This window comes from Crinia signifera, chromosome 6 (assembly GCF_055691185.1).
Source record: "Crinia signifera chromosome 6, ASM5569118v1, whole genome shotgun sequence".
In the NCBI taxonomy this organism is placed as follows: domain Eukaryota; kingdom Metazoa; phylum Chordata; class Amphibia; order Anura; family Myobatrachidae; genus Crinia; species Crinia signifera.
The window spans coordinates 106,059,015-106,086,492 of record NC_139222.1 but is presented as its reverse complement, the minus strand read 5'-3'; the positions used below and the strand labels follow the sequence as shown (position 1 = coordinate 106,086,492).

The window sequence follows — 27,478 nt, the reverse complement described above, 5'->3', positions numbered from 1 at the left end:
TACACAAAAATGCAGTTCTGGCTCAAAATTTTTCATTTTCACAAGGAATGAAGGAGACAAAGCACCCCAAAATCTGTGCCCCAATTTCTCCCGAGTACGGCAATGCCTCATATGTGACCAAAAAATACCATTTGGGTGCATGGCAGGACTCAGAAGGGAAGGAGTGATATTTGAATTTTGCAGCATAGATTCTGGTGGAATGAATGGTGGGTGCTTTGTCGCATTAGCAAGACCCCCGAAGCACGGTGAAATGATGAACCTAATAATCCATAGATGTGTGGTATATTTTAAAGCACTCCTTCATACATAGGCCGGGTTTGTCGGGGCAAGTTTCACAGTGGAAAATAGTTTGCTTTCGTATTCCCTTTTTATAGCAAACTTTGCACCTTTTTTGTGTCCTGCCCTTTTTTCCAGTGGAGGGGATTTCGTTTGGAAAATGCTGCCCTGATACAATACGGGGGCCAGTACTAGAAGTACTGGGGCCAGTACTAGAAGTACTGGGGCCCTCAGCCTGCTGGTTCCCAAATATTAGGCCCTTTAGGACTTCCTCTTGAAAGTGCATAAATGTCCCCGTCTGGCTGGTAGAACGGAATAGTACGTAAGCGTTATACAGTGCCATCTGGATGATATACACGGCCAGCTTCTTGTACCATATTTTTGTTTTCCGCAGGGCACTGTATGGCTTCAGTACCTGATCTGAAAGATCCACTCCGCCCATGTACTTATTGTAATCTAGGATACAAATAGGTTTTGAGGTGTGGGTACTGGTACCTCGTACAGGGACGGAGGTGGTACTGTCTCCGTGAATTGTTGTCAGTATAAGGACATCCCTCTTGTCCTTATATTTGACCAACAACATATTTTCGGTGCATATTCCCCTGCTTTCACCCTTTCTCAGTAATTGGGCAACGTGCGTTTTTGGGAGGCCTCTTTGGTTCTTGCGCACAGTAGCGCAAGCTGCTGTACCTCTTGAACCAAGGGCCTTAAACAGGGGGATGCTGGTGTAAAAGTTATCTACATAGAGGTGATAACCTTTATCCAGGAAGGGGTGCACTAAATCCCAGACAATCTTTCCACTAACACCTACGAGGGAGGGGGGGCATTCTGGCGGTTCAATTCTTGAATCCTTCCCTTCATATACCCTAAACCTGTGGGTGTACCCTGAGGTACTTTCGCACAGCTTATACATTTTTATGCCATACCTTGCCCTCTTATTGGGAAGGTACTGGCGGAATTTAACCCTTCCTTTAAAATGTATAAGTGACTCGTCCACACAAATGAATTTTTGGGGGATGTACATCTCAGCAAATTTGGCGCTGAAATGATCAATGACCGGCCTGACTTTGAATAGCCGGTCAAAGGTGGGATCATCTCTGGGTGGGCACTGTGCATTATCGTTGTAATGCAAAAATTTAAGGATCGTCTCAAAACGAGACCGGGTCATGGCCATACGATGAAGTGGGGTGCTGTACAGAACATCTGTACTCCAATATTGCCTAATTTCTGGCTTTTTACCTATGCCCATATGTAACACCAGACCCCAAAACGTCATCATCTCTACTGCATCTACAGGGGTCCACCTAGCAAATGATGACGTGGGGTTTTGGGCAATAAACTGCTGGGCATATAAATTACTTTGGTCCACCATTAAATTTATAAAATCATCAGAGAAAAATACTTTGAAAAAGTCAATTTCTTTGAGGCCTGTACTATCAAATTGGATTCCTGGGTTGGCCAAAAACTCAGGAACCTGGGGCTCAAAATTGTCTGGTGGTGGGGTCCATACGAGATCAATCATTGGGGGGGGGGTCTCAGCTGCTCTACGGGGGCGTCTTTGAGGGGGTCCCTCATCACTAGAGGAGGAAGAGGAGCTTAAGACAAATGCCAATTCATCGCTTACTTCACTGGCTGTGTCAGTGTCAGAGGCAAGAAGGGCATATGCCTCCTCCGCTGAAAACAGTCTTTGCGATGATTGGGACATTTTTATTATTTTTAAGTGTAGTGTTTCAACACGTGTATAGTGTAGGGGGGGTACAAACTTTATTTCAACACGGGGGGTATGTAGTGTGTATGTAGTGCTTTAACACGTGTAAGTTTAAAAGAAAAAAAAAAGCTCCTGCGCCAAAAATTGAGCACAGATGTTGGTCAGTAACGTCCGTCACTGATCAGCGCTCAGCGGGCACAGGACACCCACAAAAGCACCGTGGGTGTAAAAACAATTTAAAAAAAAAAAACTACAGCACTCTCCAAAAAAAAACAATTAAAAAAAACTGCAGAAAAAAAATTATATCAACCCTGTGCCAAAAATGCTGTTCAGTGATGTACGTCACTGATCAGCGCTCAGCGGCCACAGGACACCCACAAAAGCAACGTGGGTGTAAAAACAATAAAAAAAAAAAAAAAACCACAGCACTCTCCAAAAAAATAAAAAATAAAAAAAAACTGCTGGAAAAAAAATTATATCAACCCTGTGCCAAAAATGCTGTTCAGTGATGTACGTCACTGATCAGCGCTCAGCGGCCACAGGACACCCACAAAAGCAACGTGGGTGTAAAAACAATTTAAAAAAAAAAAAACCACAGCACTCTCCAAAAAAAAAAAATTAAAAAAAACTGCTGATGACTCAAAGGCAACAGAAATTTGATCAAAAAAAAAAAAAATTAGATCAACCCTGTGCCAAAAATGCTGATCAGTGATGTACGTCACTGATCAGCGCTCAGCAGCCACAGGACACCCACAAAAGCACCGTGGGTGTAAAAACAAAACCCCACAGCACTCTCCAAAAAAAAAAAAAACTGCTGATCAGTGATGCAACACAGTGATGCAACACTGATTAGCAGTGAGGGGCAGCAGGCACACAACTGTGGGTGCAACCTGAAAGGGTATATATAAAAAAAAAAAAAAACCTGCACTCCAAAAAAAGGTGCTGATCACTTAGTTTATAGTGATCAGCACAAAAGGGGGGCAGCAGGGGGGAGCAGATACAAAATTATAGCACAAAATAATAGCACACAATTTAAATCTCTGCCACAATGACGCTGCTGCAGCAGCAGCAACACAAGGAAGTCACAAGGAAGTCACACCAGGAGCTGGCAGCACGGATGCCACCAACGATCAGGTAAGTATAGGGCACAGATGGGCACGGAGACCGCTCTGCACGCTGTTCCTGACCGGAATGGCGGCTGCAGGGCTGTCTCCGTTACCTCATCTGAGGTGAAATGGCTGTGATTGGTCCGTCGGTCCGACGGACCAATCACAGCCTTTTGGGGGCAGGTGGGGTGAGGTGGGGTGACACCAGTGTCACCCTTACACCCGGTGGTGATTGGTGCTGTACTTTACAGCACCAATCACCACCGATCCCTGTGTCACCGGCGAACGTTATTCGCCGGTACACAGAAAACGCTGTAATTGGCTGTTCACATTGAACAGCCAATCACAGCGATCGCCGAACGGGGGGGGTATCGCTGCCCCCCCTGGGCAATGAGGGAAGATGTCTGCTGTCAGGGACAGCAGACATCGTCCCTCTGTCACCGCGTCTTTAGACGCGGTGGCACTTTAAAGTCATGACGTACATTTACGCCATGTGTCGGGAAGTACATCCCGGCCATGACGTAAATGTACGTCAAATGTCGGGAAGGGGTTAAATTGTCGGCTGGTTCTACCGACGTACTGTTTATTGCCTGTACACTGAATGAAATAAATAAAATCATAACTGTTACATGTAACAAAGTGATCTATCTTAAGGGGCCCATACACGGTCCGTTAAACGGATCCGTTTGGGTCTAAATTAGCACGCTTCGCATCGGATCGCATGCCTAGTGCATGCGGTGTGCATGCAATGCGATCCGATGCGAAGTTTAGCTAGTACAAAAAGTATGTGCAGCACATACTTTTTGTACCGTACTATGTGATGCGCTGGAGCGCGCATCACATAGTACAAAACGGACGGTCCGGGAACGGACCGTCTATGGGCACCTTTATATTCTTCCCCAGTAACCGTCGATACAAATGTTTCTATTTTATTGCCCTCTATACTTTTACATTGTTTACAACCAGCACACATTCCACAACAAAAAAAGCCCTTGGTTTTAACCCTTGTGTGCGTGGCTGTTTTTGGTTCTACAGCACTCTTCACAACCCAGTTTTTAATATTGGGTGCACCAAACAAAATGTAAAAGTATAGAGGGCAATAAAATAGAAACATTTTTTAAGAAAATTGTGGAGACTGTATATTCTAAAAATCCATATTGGAAATATTTTATATTTTTTTACTGCAAATCCTGCAAGAAGTCTGGTACATATATAACCAGTGCTGCAGTTAACCCTTAGATACACTGTTTGAATCCCCAGAGGAGCATTGCGTGACTACAGAGTGACATCATGACATCACATATACCTGCCCGCACTCCCAAAGTCCCTTTGTTGTTCTTTGGTAGGATAGTTTATGTTTGTAAAGTAAAGTAGGCAGTCTGTGTGACCCAGATATTAAGCCTACTTCCAAAAGGCCTAGAGCCGGATACAGATTTGTACGTTATGCTGATGTTCACACAGCTGAGCATTTATCAGCAGACTGATGGAGGGAGGAAAGCACCAAACCGGTATCTTGCCTAGTGCCCCATGAGATCTGAATCTGCCTCTAACAGGCCCAGGTAAAGAGTAGCTAGCCCCTTCTCAGCGCCACTCGTGGTATGTTCTGCAGTCAGATAGTACAGTCACTGTTGTTGACTCTGTTATTAAAGAAAAAAATGCTGCCTGGGCAAGCATGCTGCCTACTAAGCAGTATATGCACTATTAGCATGAACAGGGAAGCACAGGCTGATTTTGTGTTTTTGGATGCTGTTTTTAGCCAATGAATATATTTTACAGTCGTTAACACTTCCTCTTTAGAGAGTGGTCATTTGCTCATCTCATCAGTGTCAGACTTACCTTTTCTTGCAGTGTAGAGATGGTTTTCTTCAGTGTGGACATAACATCTTCAGTAGGATTGTCTTCAGGAAGACCCTTCAGTCTGAAATAAAGATGCAGGATGTACAGTATAGGGAAAATGTATATGTCTGGTCGCAGTACAAAATAGAGATCTTAGATCCAGCCGTAACTTACACCAATTGTGGAATTTAGCCATCAGGACATCAGTTACCATTATGCCAACTTTCTGGTCATGGGGACCTGTCGTAAGAAGTACAAGAGAAAACCACAACGCACCTGGGATCTTCTGCAGTGGATCGGTGGGGAAGATGCTCTGTGTAGCTGAATTTCTGATCCCTCCGGCTCCGGAAATGTAGAGGTGAAGCATCAAAGGGACCTCTTGTCCCGCAATCTGGTTCATATTAAAACATTTGGTAGAAAGTTAATATAGACACATTAAACAATACTGCATGAAAAAGTGGTTTGACATCAGGTAACATATATTAAACAGGATTAACAAAGCACTCCTTACAAAGAACCATCTATGAGGAAAACATAGAGAATCTCAATACACACACCAGACCCATCCCACTCACCATCACAGCATTCTTTCCAGGGACCTAGGTCCACACTGGGAATATCTTCACACTTCTGCATACCCTGGGGGAAGGAGGCCACACGAAAAACATCCTTCTGGACATGCTGAATGTTGTCCCCATTATCACAGAGGATTCTAGCCAGGGATGTCTGCTTTATCTGGGCGAGTTGAGCTGGAGTGAAGACACCGGAGTTACTATACCAGAATCTGCAGGAAACACATTGCGGTGTTGAAATATGAAACATGCTGAAAGCGAAACATTTCAAACAATATAAGGATAATAACAAAAAGCCCCATACACACTAAATGATGGGGCCTGCAGATGATATAATTAACAATTTTGGCCACAGGTCCCGATGTTGTTTGTACACACTGAACGATATCGCTAAGTGACTTCACCGGGACCCGCTGAACTTGTAGATTGTTTGGCTATATAGCCAAATGGAATTGCATGTTCAGAAGACATTAATCCTTGTTAACGATATGTGGGAGCACGCATTGTTAACAATATTTAGTGTACACACTAGACTAGAGGATATTGTGAACGATATCGATCAGAAGCCCCGTTCTGTATGGGGCTTTAGGGACCGTGTTCATTTTGGAAAACAAACTGCTTGTAAAAATACACCACCATGATTATTTATACATGGTTTTTGTTTGTACAGGATATTACTCTACAGAGCATTTAAACAGCAGTTCCCAACATGTGATGTTCTAAATGTCAGCTTCCAGTGCAAACACATCTGCCAAACATACAGTATGCTATAAAGGCAGCAACTTAATGGGATAAAGTTAGGTCTAAATACAAGATTATACATTAATAATTTATACATAAGGGGCATGTATTAAACAGTGTTACCACACAATTGCTAAATACTTTAACCTTGCAAAAAGTTAATATCACTGGCACAGTTGACTAGATTTGACAGATTAGAAAACTGTATTAACACAGAAACAAAGCAGTCCACATCCAGGGCAGGGTTGCCGACTTTATTATTCAGAGTTTCAGCAGCCGCTCAGGGGGTGGGGCTTAAGCGTGACATCACTAAGCCCCGCCCCATGATGCTAAACCAGCGAATTCACGGATCTCCGTGGAGGGGGCGGGGCTAAAATGACGCAATTGTCATTTTAGCTCCGCCCCCTCCTCTGAGACCCGAGGATTGCGGCATTTTAATGCCGCAATCCAGGGGACAGCGGGGGTCCCCCCTGAATCCGGGAGGGTTGCCCACCCTTTCCGGGGGGCCAGGAGGGGGACCCGATTTTCGCGAGACTCCCGGAAATTCCGGGAGGGTCGGCAACCCTGATCCAGGGTCGTAACTAGATATTTGTATGCTCCATAGTAAAAGTTTGTAAGGGCCCCTATGTACCAACCATGGTGATAAATGTATATATAACACATGTAACTTACACAGGGAAGATGAGCCCCTCTCAGCTCTAAGCCCGATAGCAGCTGCACCCCCTGCACCTATGGTAGTTACACCCTTGTCTACAGCTCTGGATTTTGTGTTGCTGCTGAGCAGTTTATAAATGCAGAGCACAGAAACAAAATGTTCCAGACAGACACGGTTATTTGTGGCAGCAGCTGACTTAAAGGCACTTTCAGTGGAGCAGCCATATGGGAGTGACACTTGGTCGTTACGTTACGTTTCAAATACGATCCAACATGTTTCGGGTCAGGCCCGTCCTCAGGGATCAAGGGATCCCTGAGGACAGGCCTGACCCGAAACATGTTGGATCGTGTTTGAATTAAACCACGTTTGTTTGCACAAGAAATCCTGAGAAATTGCCTGTCTGTACGCCATATCTGTAAGGTCTGATGACCCCAAGAGGAAGGCACCGGGTAATACAACACACATTCAACAAGCGAGGCACCCAGAAGCACGGCTCCGTCAGACGCCAGAGACGCTGAGACACACGGACACGCACAAGCCATTAAAACAGGTAAGAGAGCAGCAGCTCTGATCTTTTTTGCACAGCACTATCTGCACTTTGGATTACATCCTGATGAAAAGGCCAAACTGCCTTGAAACGTCGATGATGTCCATATAAATCACCATGAAAATATAAAAATACTTTTCTTTATACAAACCCTTGGAGTGCCACCTCTTCTTCATTTCCAAAGCCACAGGGATTTGCTGATATATATATATATATATATATATATATATATATATATATAGTATTGGTGATCAAATAAATGAAGACCGGAGGCGGCACTCACAATGGGTCAAAACAAAGCAAACTGTATTCAAATCATGTGGAAAAACATCACAGTGACAACAATGTCAGCAAAACGTGTGTCGACCGTTTCGAGGCTTGCGCCCCTTCCTCAGGACAGCTGACTGTGTAAAAGAGTTTCAACAGCAAATAGTGCAGTGCACTATTTGCTGTTGAAGCTCTTTTACACAGTCAGCTGTCCTGAGGAAGGGGCGCAAGCCTCGAAACGGTCGACACACGTTTTGCTGACATTGTTGTCACTGTGATGTTTTTCCACATGATTTGAATACAGTTTGCTTTGTTTTGACCCATTGTGAGTGCCGCCTCCGGTCTTCATTTATTTGATCACCAATACTATATCAAGTTTTTGGAAGGCACCTCCCAGTTATCCATTGATGTGCCAAGTGCCGGTCGTCACCCCTGTATATATATATATATATATATATATATATATATATATATATATATATATACACATACACACACATATATACACATACACACACATACACACACATATATACATATACATACACACACATAATTTATATGCCTGATTAAATGCGATAGATATACATTTCTCAGAGGAGCCCAATACAGGCTTGAATCCCTGTGCAATCAGATCATCTTAACCAGGCCTGGCCAACCTGCTGCTCTCCAGCTGTTGTGAAACCACTCATCCCAGCATGCTTTGCCATAGTTTTAGCATACCCCAATATTAAAACTGTTGCAAGGCATACTAGGACTTGTAGTGTCACAAAAGCTGAAGAGCCAAAGGTTTGCTAGGCCTGATCGAAGCAATATTATCAGGATAAACAGAAATGGTTTATTGCAGTTACCATGACAAGTTGCATCCTTTACCTGTCTCCATCGCGCAGTCTTTTGAACTGAGTAACTAGAAGACACATTAGAGTGGGTCCCAGCCGAGATCCAGGAAGCAAGTCTTCCACAATAAGTGCTGGGAAAAGATCCACATTCATAGGTGTTCCATACAGGCTAGAAGAGGGTAGATTGAATACTAAAGCTATTAGAAACTTGGGCATGAACATTAGTTAAAATTTATGCTGAAAGATTTACACGAAGAGCACTTAAGGCCCCATACACTTTCTGATATGGGGCAATTTTGCCTGATTCCGAATGATCGTGCCGAGAAATCGCCCAAATCGGATGTGCTTGACACCTCATTCAACCCGATGCGAGGTCTCGTGCATATCGGGTCAGACCCTTCAGATTGAACCTGCAGCAGGTACAACCTGTTGGATCAGACCCATCAGCGGCACATCGTGGGTACTTTTTAGCACCCGTGATGTATCCGGTGCGATTCCGAGGTGTGTGCCAGCGGTAGTGCACTGTTGGTACACTCCTTTCTGTATGTCCCACCTCTAGGCGGAGGGTGCTGAAAAGTGGTGGGCGAGGAGGAGCAGTGGGGATGGCGGTGATCATCAAGATGGGCACGCCAGGCAGCAGCAGGTATTAATTTAAAAAAAAAAGTGTAAAAGTGTCAAATGACTAGCCCTGAAGGGAGGCCCCTCATTGGCTGAGAGTGCACTTTTTCAGTCAATCAGATAGTGGCCAGTAATGTTTTTAAAATTGTAATACCCGGCGCAGCCCGGTGTGCCCGCTGCTCAGCACCCGCCGGCCGTCCCGCTGCAGCTCCCCAGCTACATGTGACATATCGCACATGTAAAAAAGTGGCACATCAAGTGCCAAATGGTATGTGAGCCTCCAGGGTAGCTGCCGGGTGGCTTGCAGGAGAATTGGGTCCGCCTAATGTATGGGCACCTTTACTTATTCTCTAATATGCACTGTAGCCTAAACTGCATTATCACAATTTAGGCCCGACACATATACTGTACACACACATATATAGTTCTTAAAGACTACCTTTAAAAAAATAAAAATAAATAAAATGTATATATATATATATATATATATATATATATATATATATATATATAAATATTATTTATTTTATTATAAAAAGTAGTCCTTTAAGAACCAAAATGTTTTTGATTGGCAAAAAAGTATGGACCCCAGGCTAAAGGAATCATCATATTCCTTCCCTGTTATGACTCAACTCTGGGTGCATAACTCTAGCTACTGTACCATTCTGAAAGCTCACAATATAAATTGGATTTTCCTTACCTGCGAAGCTTCTGCCTTATATCCTGGTTCTTGATCTCAATTTGTAGGTCCTCAAAGTCCTTAGCTGAAGTGAGGTTGCAGAAAACACGGTAGTCATTGTAAGGAGGGATGCCATGATCTCGACCCCGCTGGATGTTAATTGCAGCAAGATCTAAAGACACCAAATGTACAGCAGAGAAAAGCTTCTCTGTAAGCTCTAGGTTCAGTAACGCTGTGGGTTCCCTCATCTTTCCAGGAACCCCAAAGAGTCCACGCAGCACTGGGTCTATTCCTCCCTCCTGTAGCAGCCTGAATGGACTGAAAAAAGCTTTGTGTAGAGGGAGGTGCCCTTGTGGGATGGGTTGAAAGCTTTCATTTAGTCTAAATAAAATGGGATTAATCAACGTGTGCCCAAATCGGAAAGCAGCAGTGGCAAATGCATTAAAAATACCACTATTAACATTCACGTCATAGCCTCTGTATTCCCCCAACATGCTCATTCCAGTTTCTCCAAATACTTTAGGAAGCCAGTGGGCAAATGTGATGTGCTGCATTTGGGCAGCCACTAATTTCCTAGCTTCATGATAAACCTTGTCCCCGTTCCAGTGAGGATTGAGTTTCAGTAGATCTTCTGCAATACGATTATGTTCCCGGAACCACAATGTGTGCATGGAGGTAAGGCCAAGCTGCTCATTGGCTCGGTGATCTCCTGCCAGAAAGCAAGGAACAGCGCTTTCTTGCTCATCCCTCATACATTCTGTAGGAGGCCCATTAGCAAAGGGCATTAAATGCTTTCCTGAACTAGACACCATATTGCCCACTTTCAGCAAGCCCCTCTGGCTATGAATATCTCTCAGCTCCTGGGATTCCTCTTCAGTACTTCCATAAACATTAGAAGCATCAAGGTAGGAGGTAATCAAATTCACCTGCTCTCGATAATAGGCAGAGTCCAGAAGAAGGGAGGTCACTCCACTCCCGCAAACTGGACTGGATCGTGCAAAGAACATGCAGCGCCCACTGCTCACTCGAGGATCGTTCTCAGGAATAGTGATGGGAAAGCAGGGGGGGTCATTAGTACACACCTGGCTGCAAGGCAGAGCATCACTAAATCGAGACATACTTAGGGCTGGTATAGTTTGGTCCATATCATGGTCCAGGAACTGTCCCCATTGCATGAGCATGTGTGTATACTGGTTATCTGCAGTAATAGTCTCTGTGCCAATCATTGTAGTGGACACCAAGCGGGGAAGAGGTAAAGGGAGGACCCCAGATTCTGAGGCACCAAATCCACGTGGGAGATTGAATCCATTCTGGTAAGCAGGTCTAATCAAACGTTGGAAGGCAGTGACTGACGACCCCCACATTGGGTGTTCAAAGTTGTTACAGGTGCCATCATGAGTGCGGTACCGTTGGTGGAAACAGATATCGGAGCAGTTTGGGGCCCGTCTCTGTGCAGTACAGCCAGACACTGTGGCAATCATGTTGATGTAGTGAGGGGAGACCAGCTCACTGTAGTGATAGTCTGCAAGAATAATACTGGAATCACTATATCAGTTGAAAATTAAGAACTTAAATGACAATAAAAATAAAAAAAAAGATGACAAAGGGGGTTATTCTGGTTCACTCGCAAAGGCACAGTTAATGGACAAAACTATATGCATTGGGTGGGGTTTGTATTGTACTTCAAATTGATATCTATATTGCAGTGTAAAAATAAAGCAGCCAGTATTTACCCTGCACAGAAACAAAATCGCTGCTGATCACGGGGACATATATTACATACGTGATAACGTGTATGTTTATTTGTGCTTAGCGATCCACCCCCTGCACTACGTTTTTCGTCACCAGGGGTGTAACTCCCAGAGGCAACAGAGACGCCTGCCTCCAAGTAGTTCCAAGCCCTAAAGGGTCGCCTGCATGTACAGCAGCACTTGCGTGGTTCATAGCTGGATCCAATTGCTCTCCCAATGAAACTCTGCAATAAACCCACTGCTGCTACAGTTATTTGTCTCTGTCCAAGGAGCCCTGCAAACACTTGCAATAGCGGACATAATGGCTCCTCTGGTACTGTTGAGCCTGCAATGCAGCAATCAATGGTGCACCACTACCGCTGCTTAACTATGAGATAGGACCTGCCAGTAATAATTTAAGGGGGTAGGCACCAAACTCCAACTTAACTTTCCTCCAGGCGCACGGGATGACTTTGCGCAGATGTGACAAGATTTCTACCTTTGAGAACTTGATGCTTTCAAGTACAGAAAACTCATTAAACAGCACATTGCAAATAAAGTGATGACAACAATTGCCCATGCTGTCTAGAGAGGTGGGGGATGAACAAACCAACAACTCACGTCTGAATGAGCACTTTCACTTGGAACCAAAGTACATAGATTAAGCACTACATCGTTCAATACTGTACATAGATCACATCAGATTTGTCAAGTGCGTATGGTTAGTTGTACAGGACAATGATTTTTGGGTGATAAATGTGTTCTGGTTTAATGTAGTGCTATAAGAAATTCACCACCAATTCTACTAGACCCTACATCATCATCACGTACTTGTGCTGTTCAGATTCTCAGGGAGTCCTTGCTGCACATGTTGCTCTATTAACGCCAGTGTCCTTTCCAGGATTTCTGCTGCTCTTACACGCTCAATAGCCTGGGGATCCCGAGGGTAACGGGCAAGGGCAAAGAGGTCGCTTGATGATTTAGGAAGCCTGTGTAAAGACAAAATCTAGTAATTCTGCAGTTTTAGCAGAAAGCAGACTACCAGAAACTAGACACTTTTGCCAAGCAGATACATTCGTACATCGTCGTGGTTCTCCTACCAGCTGAACAAATGTCTGTGGGTGGCATTGAAGCTGATGTTGACACTTTGAATAGCTTCTTGCAAGGAAACCTCCACAAAGGCATCTCCATCACGCATTAAGCCTAACAGGAAAACAGATTATAAACCAATATACTCACGATATTATAACAAAGCTGATTTATGAGAATACGGTTAGTCTCACCTTGTGGCTGTACGGTAAGCTGTACCGAGGTGGAGCTGACCCCCATGGAACTGGTGGCATGACACTCATATGGTCCCTCATCCTGAAGCATGACCCTCAGTATCTGGAGAGTTCCCGATGGAAGTATCAGAAATCTTCCATCATTTGGCAATTCTCCTCCTAGTGACAAAACACTAACAGCATAACCGCACTATGCAACCTGTATCATTAAAAGGTATTCAATTACAAAACAATACATGTAGTATATATTACATATATTAAACAGACAAAGGGCAGTATTCAATGAGAAAAATTCTCCGTGTTTTATGGAGAATTTTTGCTTTTTTCGCCTTGGACGGAGCATTTTGCTCTCCAAAAGCGAGCAACCCTATTCAATGTGAAATATTCGCCGTCTTTCTAAGTGATTTTCGCCGTCTCTCTCCGTGTAGAAATTCTCCATCTTTTGATGGAGAGCTGGAATGTGAACTTTTAAACTAAAAGGTTTTTTTTTTAATTTTGGTGTAAAAAAATCAGGTTTTTTTTTCTGTGAAGGGGCATGTTATTTTATTCATGTGCTTATAGCACATGAATATATATTTAATAAAAAAAATAATATTTTTTTAAATTTTTTTTTTTACACAGTGCAGCCAGCAGGGGGCCGAAGCGCTCGAGCCGCTCATTAGATATTCATATATTCACTGCACCCGATCGTTAATATGCACGATCGGGTGCAGTGAATACTGGGTCCCCCGCTGGCTATAGGGGGGGGGGGGGGGGCAGCCTGTGCTGCCTGGGTCCCGGGGAGCCCCCTCCCCTCCACATATGTTCTGGGGCATCCAGGGAGACTTTAATCTCCCTGGATGCCACCGTCCCACGGCTCCCTGTCAGCTCCCTGCCGCGGGCGCTCGTCCGCTGCAGGGGTTAAGACTCGCCGCGAGTGGCGGCGAGTCTTAAATACATTGAATAGTGGGAGCAGGAGGCTCCGGAACACGGAGAGTGCATGGCGAGAGAAAAAATCTCTCGCCATGCACAGAGAATTTTTTTCATTGAATACTGCCCAAAGCAGTAAGCTGGTCATGACGACAAGTTTACAATCCCACCAATAACCATTCAAAACCTGAGAGTAAGTGCTATATAATAAATAATAATTCAGCCTGGTAAGAGTTTTTGAAGGGCTATATCAGTGATAGCTAACCTTGACACTCCAGCTGTTATTGAACTACACATCCCAGCATGCTCTGCATCAGTTTTAGCATGACCAAATAGTAAAACTGTAGCAGGGTATGCTGGGATGTGTAGTTCAACAACAGCTGGAGTGTCAAGGTTAGCCATCACTGGGCTATATAATCCAGTCACACAACAATACTGAAGTGAGGTCAGATGAATGTGTGAGTGTAGCAAGAGAACATGTGTAAGTTGTGTGTGAACTGTGTGAAAGGGAGATCATTGGACCAAATAGCCTATGGAAGTTCTGTGGGTGGTTAAGGAGTTTGACTAGGTTGTCGGAAGGGCTGAGATTACAGGGAACACATGAAGTTTTTCCATAGCCTGTAACCATGATTACGAGCATGCAATGTAGGGAACAAGACATGAAGGGAGATATTTGGAGAGAAGATGTATGTTTCATATACAGGTTGAGTATCCCGTATCCGAATATCCGTTATCCGAATTATTCCGAAAACCATACATTCCAGAAAGTGAAAAAAAAAATGTTTTTTGCTAAAAACTCACTGGGGACATTTGTAACAGCACTACTGAGAATATGATATGTAACTGGCACTATATATGTACAAGAAAATGATTGCTTGACCTTCAAATTCAATATCTGAGATAGTACACACATTGTTTCATGTTTTGAAACCTTGTTTTTTAACAAATAAAATATATTTGTGTGCATTTCATGTGGTAATAAAATATATATGTGTGTATTTTATGTGTTTATACAGCATAAATGCAAGATACTTCAAAATACATCATTTAAATATTAAAATATTCCGAAATACGGAATAATCCGCTATCCAAAATTCTCCTGGTCCCGAGCATTTTGGATGCGGGATACTCAACCTGTATAAGTTTGGTTCATTGGTTTAAATGTGAGTAAACATAATTTTATATTGAATTCTGCAAAATACCAGCAGCCAATGTAAGGACGGAGAGCAGAGCAGTAGATCACTTTGTGAGGAAATTGATTAAAACTGCTGCATTCAAGGTAGACTAAGGCTAACCACTTGTTTATTGTAAGAGTAGTAAGGAGACTGTTGCGCCACTTAATACAGGAGATGCTGTATTGAGTGTGTAAGACGCATATGTATTCTGGATATGTTTCTTAGATGTATTCATTAGGATTTAAATACAGACTGAATGTGGGGAGCAAACGTTCTGAGGCAAGGATAATCAATCACTGATTAGGGGTATGGGTTGATTTAGTCTTTCGCAACAGAAGTAGCTATGCCAATCAGTAACTTCTGTTGTCTGGTGAGAATATTACCTCAGTTTTGAAAACAAAAGGAGTTTGAGGCAATAACACGACATTAGTTATGAAGTGGCAGAAAAGCAATCAGTGCGCAGGCCAATACAAAATGTGAGAGATCTATAGATGATTGTTATATTTGGTATCATATGCATTCTGAAACACAAAAGGACAGACTCATTTTCCAAGAGACGTGGTATACATAGAGAAGAGCAGAGGACCTAGGACTGATGCTTGCAGTACTCTTAGTGATAACGAAAGCGGGGACGAGGTGGACGCGGAGAAGTGAACACTGACAGAGGGATTTGGTAAGCAAGATGTAAACCAGGATAGGACAGTGGGCCTATTTCACCTGAAAGCACGGCGTGATTTTGCAGGCCAGGTGATTATTGATAGCCTGTAAATGTGTATGCCACATAGTACGTATGTGAGAGGCCATACTGCAATAAAAGCCTTCTGTAAGGTGATTTACAGGAAGCCGGTGTATGTGGGTGGTAACCGGACATTTTCCGGGAGTGTCAGGGAAAACGTAGGAGTGCCCAGACATTTAAGGGGAAGCCGTGTGACATCCGCTCCGGCCCTGAACAGCTTGTTTTTAATTGCAGACACCGAGTATGTCCTGGGTTACGCACAGACTGCACACACTGGACAAATCGTTCGATATTGAGTGGCTTGATTTGCGGCTATTTGCAGGCCTTCAATATTTTCACCAGCCGTGCTAAATAATTTGCAGGCTTTCACAGAGCAGGAATCACTCTGGTGGGGTGGCATGTACCTGAAAATTAGTACCTGTGCAATCAAGTGTGAATGAGGCCCAGAGCAGTGTTTATATAGGAGAAGAGAGGTTAGCAGTGTCACATGCTGCAGCGATCCAGGAGCATTAGTAATGGCCTATACAAAGGCGTAACTATTAATTCTGCGCCCCCCTGCAGAAAATGCAGGGGGGCGCCCCCCCTAGAGTAAACACCACCCCCGTCACCCCCCGTGCGTCTGTTACCTGAGCCGCGGCCGCGGTTGTTCTGCCAGTGTAGGGGAGATGGGGTGCGCGGAGGGGAGCCAGATCCATCTGCGCCTGGTCCTGGCTACTGCTCCTAATGGAAAGTGACACTTTGAAAATGGCTGCCCCCATACAGCAGACGGAAAACTGTCTGCAGTATGGGGGCAGCCATTTTCCGAGTGTCACTGCTGCAGCAGTAACCGGGAGAGCTGGGAACCGGCACAGGCGCTGACAACAGAACTGAAGGCAAAGCAGTGAGTAATAATAGTCCCACAGCCCCCCCGGCGCCCACACCACCTCAGCGCCTCCCCGCCACCGCGGGGGCTGCGGGACTATAGTTACGCCAATGGGCCTATAGATTTAGCAGCGATAATAATATAGTCAGTACAGTATTTTGAATGTTGGAATCAAAACTAGACTAAAATAGATCTAATAGGTTGTGTTAGGGTATGTGTAGGAAAGCCTTACAAGAAATTTCAAGGGGAAATGAGTGGAGAGATGGTAAAAAAAAAATTGAGAGTGTATTTATTTCAGAATCTTGTTTTCTTTATCTCAGGAAAAAGGAGAAAAAAATCGCCAAATGCTTGAATAACAATGGAAAGATGCGAGGAGAGATTGGGATGGTTCCTGCTTCCGAGAGAAGTGATTGAGCATCAAAAAGGAGGGCAAAAGAATCATGTGAGAAGCAGGCTGTGAGCGGGCCATGTTCATTGCTGTAACAAATTTTCTTAACCACCCTTACCGGTTTATATAGAAAGACGGAACATTGTCCATAGCAACCAATCAGATCCTACTTTCTATTTAGCACCTTCTAGAATATAATAGACAGAATCTGATTGGTTGTCCATAGCAACATCCCATCTTCAATAGAACTCACATCTTCGCAAATAAACCCTTAGTATTCGTAGAACCCAAATTTTCCAGACAAAACTGTCTCCAGAATGTCTAGCTAATCATAGTCATGTTTCGTAAACAAATACATGTAGAGTTACTGGCAGATCCTACACGTGGTAAGAATAACGTAATGTCTGCAATAGGCATGGAGTGGGTTAAACATCCAAGACTGTTGTGTGACCTAGGGAAGCATGTGACTCGGTGGTCCAATAAGGACTTAGGGAAGGGCAGTGTTAGCTGGGATATCAGGGCAGGAAAGGGAGGAGTATTTCTCTCTTTCCTGAAAGTTTTCTGGTGAGTGAACCTGTGCCCCTGAGCTCCCCAGTTAGTGTATAACTGTATTCAGTTGAGTGCTGATACATTGCTTTGCTGCCTTAGTAGTGCTTTCCCTGACTATTACCATGCCATGCATACCTCCCAATTTCTGAAGATGCAAATAGGGACACTCACAGCGCCCGCAAGGGGCATGGCCTATGCTAATTAGGTCGCGATGTATGCTAATTAGGTCGTGGTATATGCTAATTAGGCCACGGTATATGCTAATTAGGTTGCAGCATATGCTAATTAGGTCGCGGTATATGCTAATTAGGCCGCGGTATATGCTAATTAGCCGCGATTAGGCCCCCCCCACCCCTCTGCGATGCTGAGTAGATGCTGTGCGAAGTCAGGGAGGCCTGAACAGACGCTGTGGCATCATCCCTGTCTCTGGCCCCCGTTCGCGGATGGGCTTGTGGTAGACGCCCGGCTGCAGGTGAAGCCTTGGAGGCTCCTGCTCTGCGGCCTGCTTCCGGCCTCAGGGCGGCTAGAGCCAAGGGGCGGGACGCCGTGGGGCAGCAAGGCCCGGTGTTGTAGGTGAGCGCTACAGTAGCTGCGAACATTAGGGGTCGGGCAGCGTGGGCCAGGTTAGTGCGGGCAGCATTTACATGCCCTCATCGGCCCGCTGTGAGGCGCTGCCACCTAGGGGACATACTATTGCACGGGCTTCTGGGGGGTGGAGTCAGGGGGGATGGCAGGCTTCCACCGGTGGGGTGCGCTCTGGATCCAAGGCAGGGTCTGGGGGTGCAACCACGGCTAGAGTCTCCACTACCTCCTTTGACCCCTCTCTGCTGTCCGCAGCAGTGTCCTCCGTTGCTGGGGCTCTGGTGCCCATTGTTAATACTCTGCCCCGGGAGACGGTGGGGTCCCAGACAGTGAGAGGATTGGTCTCAGGGGGCACAAAGGAGGCCCATTCCAGGGTGCTCAGAATTCTTGCAGGCTTTCAGGGATATGGGGTCAGCTGTTGCCATGATGGAGAGGGAGACACTCGGAGGTGATGGTTCTGTACAGAGCCGCATACATGACCGAGGCCTACAGTCCTCGGGGTCCCCCCCCCTTTTGCATGTTCCCACAGATGTTGAGGCACAGCTGGACTACAGCGAAGAGGATTCGTTCGCTGCTGGTGAAGTCGGGGAGGACGATGCAGATGATGAAACATGGGCTGCTCAGCCTGAATCTTCAGACGTCAAGTCCCCACGGATTTTCGGGCAGTGGAGTCGGCTATGGAAGCGGGCATGGATAGTGATGCTGATGTTGGTACATGGGCGTCGCGGCCTGGATTTTCAGGTGAGGGGGCTGAGCCTGTGTCGGGCGGCTTATCTGGCATTTCTGACTCGTCCCCCCCCCATGGGGTTGACATTGGTTGGGCTCTGCGAATGCACAGCAGTCCTTCAGGTATCGAGGCATTAAGTGAGAGCCGTAGGGGGTAAATTTAGAAGGATGACTTTATGTACTTGTTCAGCCTAACCGACGAGTCCATGTAAGCCTCCCAGGCTCGGTGTTCCTATGTCTCAATTAGATCAGCCCCAACCCCTAGATCAGTGGTTCCCAAACTATGGGCCTAGGCTCCCTGGGGTGCCTCGGGACACTTGCAGGGGTGCCTCGGGTTGGTGGTCCGGGACCAATTCAAACTATTTACGTTCAATTATTTCTGGACAAAACCAGTGCTGGTGGCTGCCAATCATAAAATGTGTACAATCAGAAGCAAATCCTGCCCTTTACCACATAACTGACCCTAAGAAAAATATATCAACAGAATCTACTTGATTTGATATATTTTTGGGGCGTGGGGGTGCCTTGGAAAAATTCTGATACTCTAGGGTGTCGCAATTAGAAAAAGATTGGGAACCCCTGCCCCAGATACAGCGTTCCTAATAAAGTAGTTCAGCTCAGGGACCATCCTTCTCCAGGGTATTTCTCCAGAAGGGTGTGAATATTACTGCAGAATAAATAGATTACATAACATGGCGGTGGAAGCGCAGTACCAGCTAATGAGTTATTTAGGAGCATCAGCCTCTAAAGCTTGGATTAGCTGTATTCTAAGGTACAAGACCTGTCATTTGCTTTGCAATGCAAAAATTACAATGAGTGAGGGAAAGGTGACATGATTGGCGGTAGAACACATCAGGTAAGCGCATGGGCAACTCTGTGTTCTCGCACAGTAATATTCCCTTCTAAAAATTCCAAGCGCTCCAGGCTATGCTACGGACGCATATCTGGATTAGGGGTCGTTCAAATCAAAATATTTGCTTCTCGAATGTGTCACAAGCAGCAAAATAAAGAAAGGCAAAATCTCTAGCATTGCAGTAATAATCATTATTTTCGATAATAATTTTCCACAATAATACTTATTTATTAAAATTTATTGGATGCCAAGAACTAAATGAGTTTTGGTGGGCATACGTGTCCAGGTGAATTAAAATATAGACTTTAAGTTCAAGGCAGCAATCTATGGGTGCATATGTCCCCTGTAACGCACTACGTAGTATGGGAACAATGTACATCACCACTACCAATTAAATAGCAGCAATGCCATGAATAAATAAATCAGGATTATAACACCTTTAGCCTGTTATTCACTAGCCTTAGCGAACGGATCTGCTGTGGAGAGGCGAGGAATACTTCATCGTCAAGTGTTGCCGATGGGGTGTTCCATTTCTCGCGCATAATTTAAGGGGTTACACACCTTTACACTGGGGCGTTGAAGTGTCCCCGTGTCAGGGCTGTATCTCTCACTACCTTTAGGAATTGCTTTTTGTTGGCCCTGCTTATTCTGAACGCTGCGCTAGGCTCCTGGGGGGTTTCCGTTCGCTATTCGGACATTTTGGTGTGCTAATTGCTGAGGTTGGAATGGAGGAGTGGTTACTTACCTGTCCTTTCTGGGAATCCAGATTGCCGCTGTGTATGACCTCTGTTACCTGAAGTCATTTGTACCCATGGGTCACTTGTCTGCCGCTCACTAATAAGGGCCGCTGCGGGCGTGGCCAGATCCCATCATCCGGTTCGCTTGTCTACCATAATTGGGCAGGATGGGATCCAGCTGGCTCTAGTAGTTGTCAATGCAGGGCTGCAGCCATCTACCCAGTAGGCCGGGTCTTCTTGGTTGCGTGGGCTAGGGGCAGCTCGCCCTGCAATGTTTGCACTTCGCAATTCTATTTAGGGAACGTATGTTCCGGGCGTTGTGTTGGCTGATCTGCGCAGTCAGGTTGGCGGGGGTTGGGGTTAATGTTGTCTATTCTAGGAGATGTTTAGTGCCAGGAACTTCAGGGTGGTACTGGCGCATTACCTAATGGGTATTTTCTTTTTGATTTTTCCAAAAAATGCCCTCCCCTCCCCACCACCCCATCACCATTTGCTTGCTGCTGGTTTAGGTTTAGGGTTGCGCAGACTCTGCTTACGATACGCTATTGTCCGGGAGGAGTCTATCCTTGCTGTTTTGCTACAGCTGCATGGTGCCCCTCGGGTGTCTTATCTGGTAGTGCTTTCTAGGACCCGCGCTGCGTTTTTTGCTGGCATCAGATATCCGACTAGTCCCCGGGGTTCGGGGGTTTAAGATTAGGCGGCCGAGATGGATCTGACGGCTGGGGGTGGAAGTGTGTCCTTGGTTCCTGTGGTGCCCTAGGTCATCCTCCCAGTGGCCTTGGCAAACATTTATACACTGGTCAGGCTTTCCTTTGCAGGCTCTGGCTCCTGCAGTTTGGTGGCTCTCTGATGACCTGATGTCAGTTTGCTGGGTCGAGGTGGCGTTGTCCAGCGAGTTTACATTGGGAATTTGGAATCCATTTCCACTTCCTTGGGGCTGCCACATCGGCTATAGCCGCTCAATTGGCCTTGTCGAGCTTTAAATCGCTAGGAAGATGGCGCTCCGCAATTTGAATAGTACATTAGGCCTCACCTACTGCGCTGTAGGTCCTTGCGCTTTGTATGTATGTGTTTGATTGAGGTCATTTGTTTATTCCCCCATCCTTGTCCATCCTACTCGGGGATTAGCTACGCTCTGCTGTTGGGCCAGCGTCCGGAGTTTTCTCGCTTTTTGCCTGAACTGACGGACTGAATTTGATCACTCTGATTCGGCTATAGTCTCAATTAAGAGTCCCTCAGCAGGTCCAGTCGTTTTTTCTCCGGCCGAGTACACCCGTTTTTTCCTTATACCCTTCCATTAACTTGCCCTCCCCCTGTTTGTCTCTTTCCATCTTTGTTTCCTGGTATGGCTTCAATTGGTATTGGAGCATGTCTTAAGCACCTAAAATTGTGCTTCAACAGAACAAATTTATTTTCTTTTTGGCAGATCCTCCTATTATACTTAGGTCAACCCTTTAATATAAATACTACTAGTCTCCTCTTATAGCTTCTCCTTTAGAGGTATGGGGAAGGATAGGCTCAGAGTGTGCATAGTTGAACATTCATTTGTGTATTGGGCAGCCGGCTGGGCCTCATCTGGGGGTAGGCCGGTTGCGAATTCTCTGTTAGTCTGGTGGCTTGGAGTTCGAGGGCCGTACTGGCTTGAGTTTAGAGGCGTTCCTTGAGGTGAACGTCTGCCAGTGTCTGAGGTCTTTGGTACTTCAGCTGGAGGCAACAATTTGGGAAAATGTCCCGATTGAAGCTGTCGGCCTTGATCTTGAGTGATCTTGCAGCCATTAATACAGCTTGGTTTTTCTGCACCTTGGTTGGTCTCCAATTGTTTCCCCGACTCCGTTTTGAGAGATGCTAGAAATGGTAAGGCTTCAAATGAGGCTCGGAAGCAGCTATATCGGCGGTGGCACAGTGGGTACTAGCTGCCAGAGGTGCTGTTGACTCACAGGAGAGGATTAGATTTTGGTGCCATTAGGTCTTCCTGCCTAACGGGGTGCATTTGGTTAGGGATGGTTCATTAATTTTGGAGGATCTATCTCTGGTTGTAGCTCAGTGCGTTAGGTTGGTGGCCGGGCGGGGATTCTGGGCTCAGAGTCCCCGCTTTGGCGGGAAAGAACGGCAGGTGAATAGAATTAGTTCTTATTCAAATGATGATGCTACGTATATGTTTGCTTTTCGGTGCGCTCGCCTCTCATTGGCTTAGGCCTTCGCTCGATCTCCCGCTCGGGGGGCAGCGAACCCATCAGATGGGTGGGTAGTCAATGCAGTAGGTCGAGCGGATACCGCTTGTTAGGGTAGGCTTGATTACGTATGCAGATTGTGTGGGTGGAGCTTAGTTAATTAGCCGTTCTTTCTGGGCCACCATTAATTAATTAATTATTAATAAATTAATCTAGCTTAAAAGTGCTAAAATAAATCAGCTAACAATTTCTGCCAAACCTAAGTCTCCGAGTCTTTATTTCAGGTTTAGTTTATAAGTTTTGAAATGTGATGTATATACATGCTAGAGGTCACACACATAAGATGCTAGGATGTTTATATAGGTGCCAGCAGTGTAAGATGAAGGTCAGTCCACACAATGACCAACTTAACCAGGGTTTGGTTTATTAACCAGGCAGAACACATTTCAGGATAATACAGGGTTCATACTGCTATGTTAGGTTAGGTACACAATGCTGGCATATAATAGATGCATTAGATAAAGCCAAGAACGTATGGGGTGGTGTGCGGTTAAAGGAAAGCACACGCATATAAAACATACATATATAAAGGGGTGGCAGAGTAGCTACTATACTGTTAATTAATGAGAATATAATTCTTCTCTGCATAACCGAGCAGTACATTAGGGTACACGCCAGAAATGGCCACATACAGTATAGCGTTGCCTGGACTATTGTAAACTGCTTACTGTACAGTATATACTGTAGTACCTGGGTGAAGTAAAATTATATATTTGCACGGATAACCCACACCAAGGTTTTATGATTCCAGATAAAATGAATGTTCTACTGTAACTACTTTGCTCTGCTCATCATGTTCCCCCTCCCTAGTTCCCTGTGAAAGGGCTGCATTTGATGTAAGTTATTCTGCTGTCTTACAATAGGCCATTGTGTGACCTTTCATGTAACGCATTTGACCAGAAACTGGTTTGTCCGGTACTTTCTATTTATAGTTCAGAGAGCTGGAGGCATTGCTTTTTGAACATATCTAGTGTACAGAATGCAGCCTGCCACACACACACACACACACACACACACACACACACACACACACACACTCGGTGCATTCATATTCACATTCCTTTCCTAGAGAGCAGGACGTTAGGCCCAGAATCCCCTGGAAATAGTTTCAGCTCTCCCCAAAAAGTTAGCCTTCATATTTTGTAGACAAGTCATCTTGGGGGTCGATCATGTGCGGTATAGCCTGCTGAGGGCTTCCCATTATACAGCATTTGGCAGAATGCCCGTTGCTACCAAGCAGAAATCAGCTGAGACAGGCTGAGTCTGTGCCAGAGCATCATTTATACAGTAATTAAAATCATTACAATGGCCATGAGAATACAAGAGTGAAGCTGACAAAGTGAATACCCAAAAGTCTATCCTACTGTGTATAAGGCAACATATGAAGGATCATGAGCATACGTATTATTCCCAGGAAGTAATGTTCCTGACCTCAGAGCCGGGGTAATTGCTTGCTACAGATATATTAGCTGCATAACGCATCACCGGCAAGCAATGAGGAGTCACTGTTCTCCATGCACAATTTAAACAAACTGCAGCTTCTGTTATGGTGTGTACACACTTGTACAATCTGCATGAGATCCAGATGAGATTTTGACTATATAGTCAAAATCTCATCTGGATCTCATGCAGAAAGTCTTGGCTGCATAGACTATATAGTGCAGATCTGCACTATATAGTCTAAATTGTATACATAATCAAAATCTCATCTGGATCTCATGCAGATTGTACAAGTGTGTACACAGCATAATGACTTAAAATCAATGCAATACAAACAATAGGCACTTTCATCTATAAAAAAAAAAAAAAAAAAAAAAAAAGGGAGGGGTTGGAGTTATCCACACTAATCTTGATCAATATAGATTTTTATTATTATTTTGCTCATTAGGATTCTTTATGTGTTGTTTTCCCCTATTATTGGGGGTGGTGTTACTTCTCTCATGTACAATGTTATATCGAAAGAAAAAGGAAACAAGAATGAGATTTCTTCAGTGCACTCTGGAATCTAGTATAGAGGCTCCACTGAAATCGATACATAAATAATGAGATATTTGTAAAACATAAAACTTTCATTTTGCTTTAATAATAAAAAGATAATGGAGATTATTCAAAAATACAGTGCACAGAATGGGTGAAGTCAAAGAAGGAAAGAAGTGTTTAAAAAATAACAATTAGGTGTAATTATTGACCGTGGTGTAGATGATCTCACTTGTGTGTGATTTTAAATTCTAATAGGCTATTACCGCATAAACCCACTTCACACGATTTCATGATCTACTGATGATAACCTTCTCCTCTAGTCCCCAAGTGAGCTGTCATGGACTCCTCCCTGTCGTTCAAACCACACATTCAGCACCTCTCACATTCTTGTCGTTTCCATTTCAAACATATTTCAGGATCAGACCCTTTCTCATCAAGGATGCTGTGAAGGCCCTTGTCTACTCTCTGGTCATCTCTAGACTGGACTACCTCATATCTGGCATCTCTGACAACCGCCTCTCAACGTCAATCTATCCTCCATGTTGCGGCTCGGAAAATCTTCCACATGATACTACAGTGTCTATGATCATCAAAAATGTAGGGGCATACAGGGCCGGCTCTACCATTAGGCAGCTGCCTAGGACGCCGGAATCTTGGGGGCGCCATTAAGTCTGACTATCAAGAAAAAAAATCAAAGAGGTCTATGAGGATCCTTGTACTTAATGCAGGTGGCTGCTGTGGAACTTCTAAGACTTCACCCCCATACTTTCCCTTGAGTACTTCCATACTTTGCTGCCCCCTCTTCCTTGTTCTTGATTGTGGATGGCAAAGGGGAGATTGCTGGGGGGGCTCCAGGGAAAGCAAGGGACCACCCAATTTTTAGGAGCATCTCTGCCATTCCGCAATGTTAGGCAGGTAGGCCTTAAGGGGCTAGAAAGTGGATATTGGTGGCAGTATGGGGGAGGGGGGGGGGGTTGCAGTAGGTTGAAGTTTTGCCTAGGGTGCTGAGAAGCCTTACACCAGCCCTGGGGGCATAGAAATAAAGATTTATTTTTGGTACTGGTAGTTTCACGGCGCAAGCATGGCGCCGTGCGTCTGAGTCCCCTTGCGGGGCTCGCTTCGCTCGCCCACGCTGCGGGCTCGGTGGTATCTAAAATAAACTCCATGCCAACGTGGATAGTGGGGGTATGAACTATCCACGTTGGCATGGAGTGAAGTAACTTTATTTTAGATAGTCTGCAGAGCGGAAGTAGCACAAAGCCATGCTGGCGTCGTGAAACTACCAAAGTACCTTATTTTTCACTCCAAATAGTCATGGTCTGTGTAACCGATGACTGAAGTCAGGTTAAGATACATTGGGAACGCGCAGGTGGATGATTACTTGGGATTATTATAGAGAATTGACCACCACAGCGCTGCCACCTCAGCACCCCATATTGCAGACAGATGAATGTGTATATTGGGCTTGGTTTGTGTCATATGCATATTTATGGACATATGTAGGCAAGGTGTGACACCGTAGTTTGTATTGCTGTGTCACAGCACTGTGGACATGAGATCAATTCCTGACCTTGCCCTATCTGTGTTGAGTTTGAATCTTCTCCCTGTGTTCCCTTCCACAGTCAACGAACCTCTAAACAAATACTGTCAAGATAAATTTCCTGCAGACTAAAAATGTATCCTAGTGTTTGGGCATGCTTCTATGTTAGGCATGTTAGAATAAGTTACACAGGAGTGTAATTGTTGATGCTGTATAATGTATAAAGCTGTGGAGGACTGAAGCCTATTTGGGTATTAAAGTAAAGGAATAGAATTCTAAAGTATCCCAGCAGAAATGCAGCCAGAATGTTCATATTTACTACAGAAAATTATCAGCACACATGCTTGAAGCGACAAAAGTTTACTTAATAGATGGCTGGTTTACAAAAGATTAAATAAAGATGGAGATGGCAATGAGCACTACCTGCTTTAGTCCAAGTTATAACTGGAGCTGGTTGACCACTGGCAGAACAGGCAAATTGTGCATCTTGACCTTCTGTCAATGTCTGGTCACTGGGGGCCACTGTAAACTTTTGCAATTCTGAAGAAAAAAAAAAAAAAAAATCAAGAATGAAACCAGAAAGAGACTAGCAGAGCTTGCTGGGACTTTGACACCCAGTTAAATTTAACTCCTGTCTATTGTGCCTAGCTTCCCCAGTTACAAAGGAAATCTGTCTGCAAACTACACACATTGTTGGCAGCCATTTTGTGGGATGACCAAATATACAGTATGCCACCAAAATCCCGGGTCTGTCCTGGGTCATACCTGGCATAGACCCAGTTTTCACTGCACCATAGGTCCTGTTTTTTTCCCATTTTGCCTTCGTTTTCACTGAACCCTGGAAAAGCCCAGCAAAACCTGGGGATGTCATTAAAAATGGCCTTTATTCACAATGGCTCACAAAGATTAGGTCCCAGAAAGGGAACAAAAGGGAGGGGTTGTGTCTGCTCGCAGTATTGCAGCAATGATGGAAGATGAGTTACCAGTGTGTAGCCCAGCGTTTGATGGTTTACAGCTTTCAGCTGTTTTTTACAGTTACAGGATGCAGCTTGTGAGAGTGTGCTACCTAGTGCAGTGTCTTTTAAGGAGGAGCATCTCTTCTGGTCTCTGGTTGATCCTTCCAGGAAGCTAGCTCCTGATGTAGTCAATCAGTGGTTTTTGGACTTACTGTACCAGTGTATAAAGGAGGTTCTTCTGTTTGATTTGCAGCCTTGCGAGTCCACCGGACACTGCCCTGGGAATGCTGGTCCCCCTGCCCTCCTCTTTTTTGCCGCATTTGTACGCACTGGCTGCAAATGGATGTTTAACAAACATTTATTGCAGGCCAGTGGGAAACTCCCACATCACGTGGTG

General features: G+C 44.9%; 1 protein-coding gene across 5 annotated transcripts in view; it reads right to left on the bottom strand.

Moving 5' to 3' along the window:
• LOC146007943 (peroxidasin homolog) overlaps positions 1–27,478 on the bottom strand; it is a 106,244-nt gene that overhangs the window by 24,966 nt on the left and 53,800 nt on the right. For 4 of the 5 annotated variants that reach the window (XM_083146734.1, XM_083146736.1, XM_083146735.1 and 1 more), the window contains exons 11-19: positions 26,549–26,665; positions 12,858–13,016; positions 12,675–12,777; positions 12,406–12,563; positions 9,866–11,366; positions 8,582–8,716; positions 5,502–5,710; positions 5,203–5,317; positions 4,927–5,008 (exon numbers count right to left, since the gene is read on the bottom strand). In XM_083146734.1, the coding sequence (XP_083002860.1) occupies positions 4,927–5,008; positions 5,203–5,317; positions 5,502–5,710; positions 8,582–8,716; positions 9,866–11,366; positions 12,406–12,563; positions 12,675–12,777; positions 12,858–13,016; positions 26,549–26,665 (2,579 nt within the window). Of the gene's footprint in view, positions 1–4,926; positions 5,009–5,202; positions 5,318–5,501; positions 5,711–8,581; positions 8,717–9,865; positions 11,367–12,405; positions 12,564–12,674; positions 12,778–12,857; positions 13,017–26,548; positions 26,666–27,478 lie in introns of those variants that run through there. The other variant, XM_083146738.1, reaches the window with a different exon arrangement.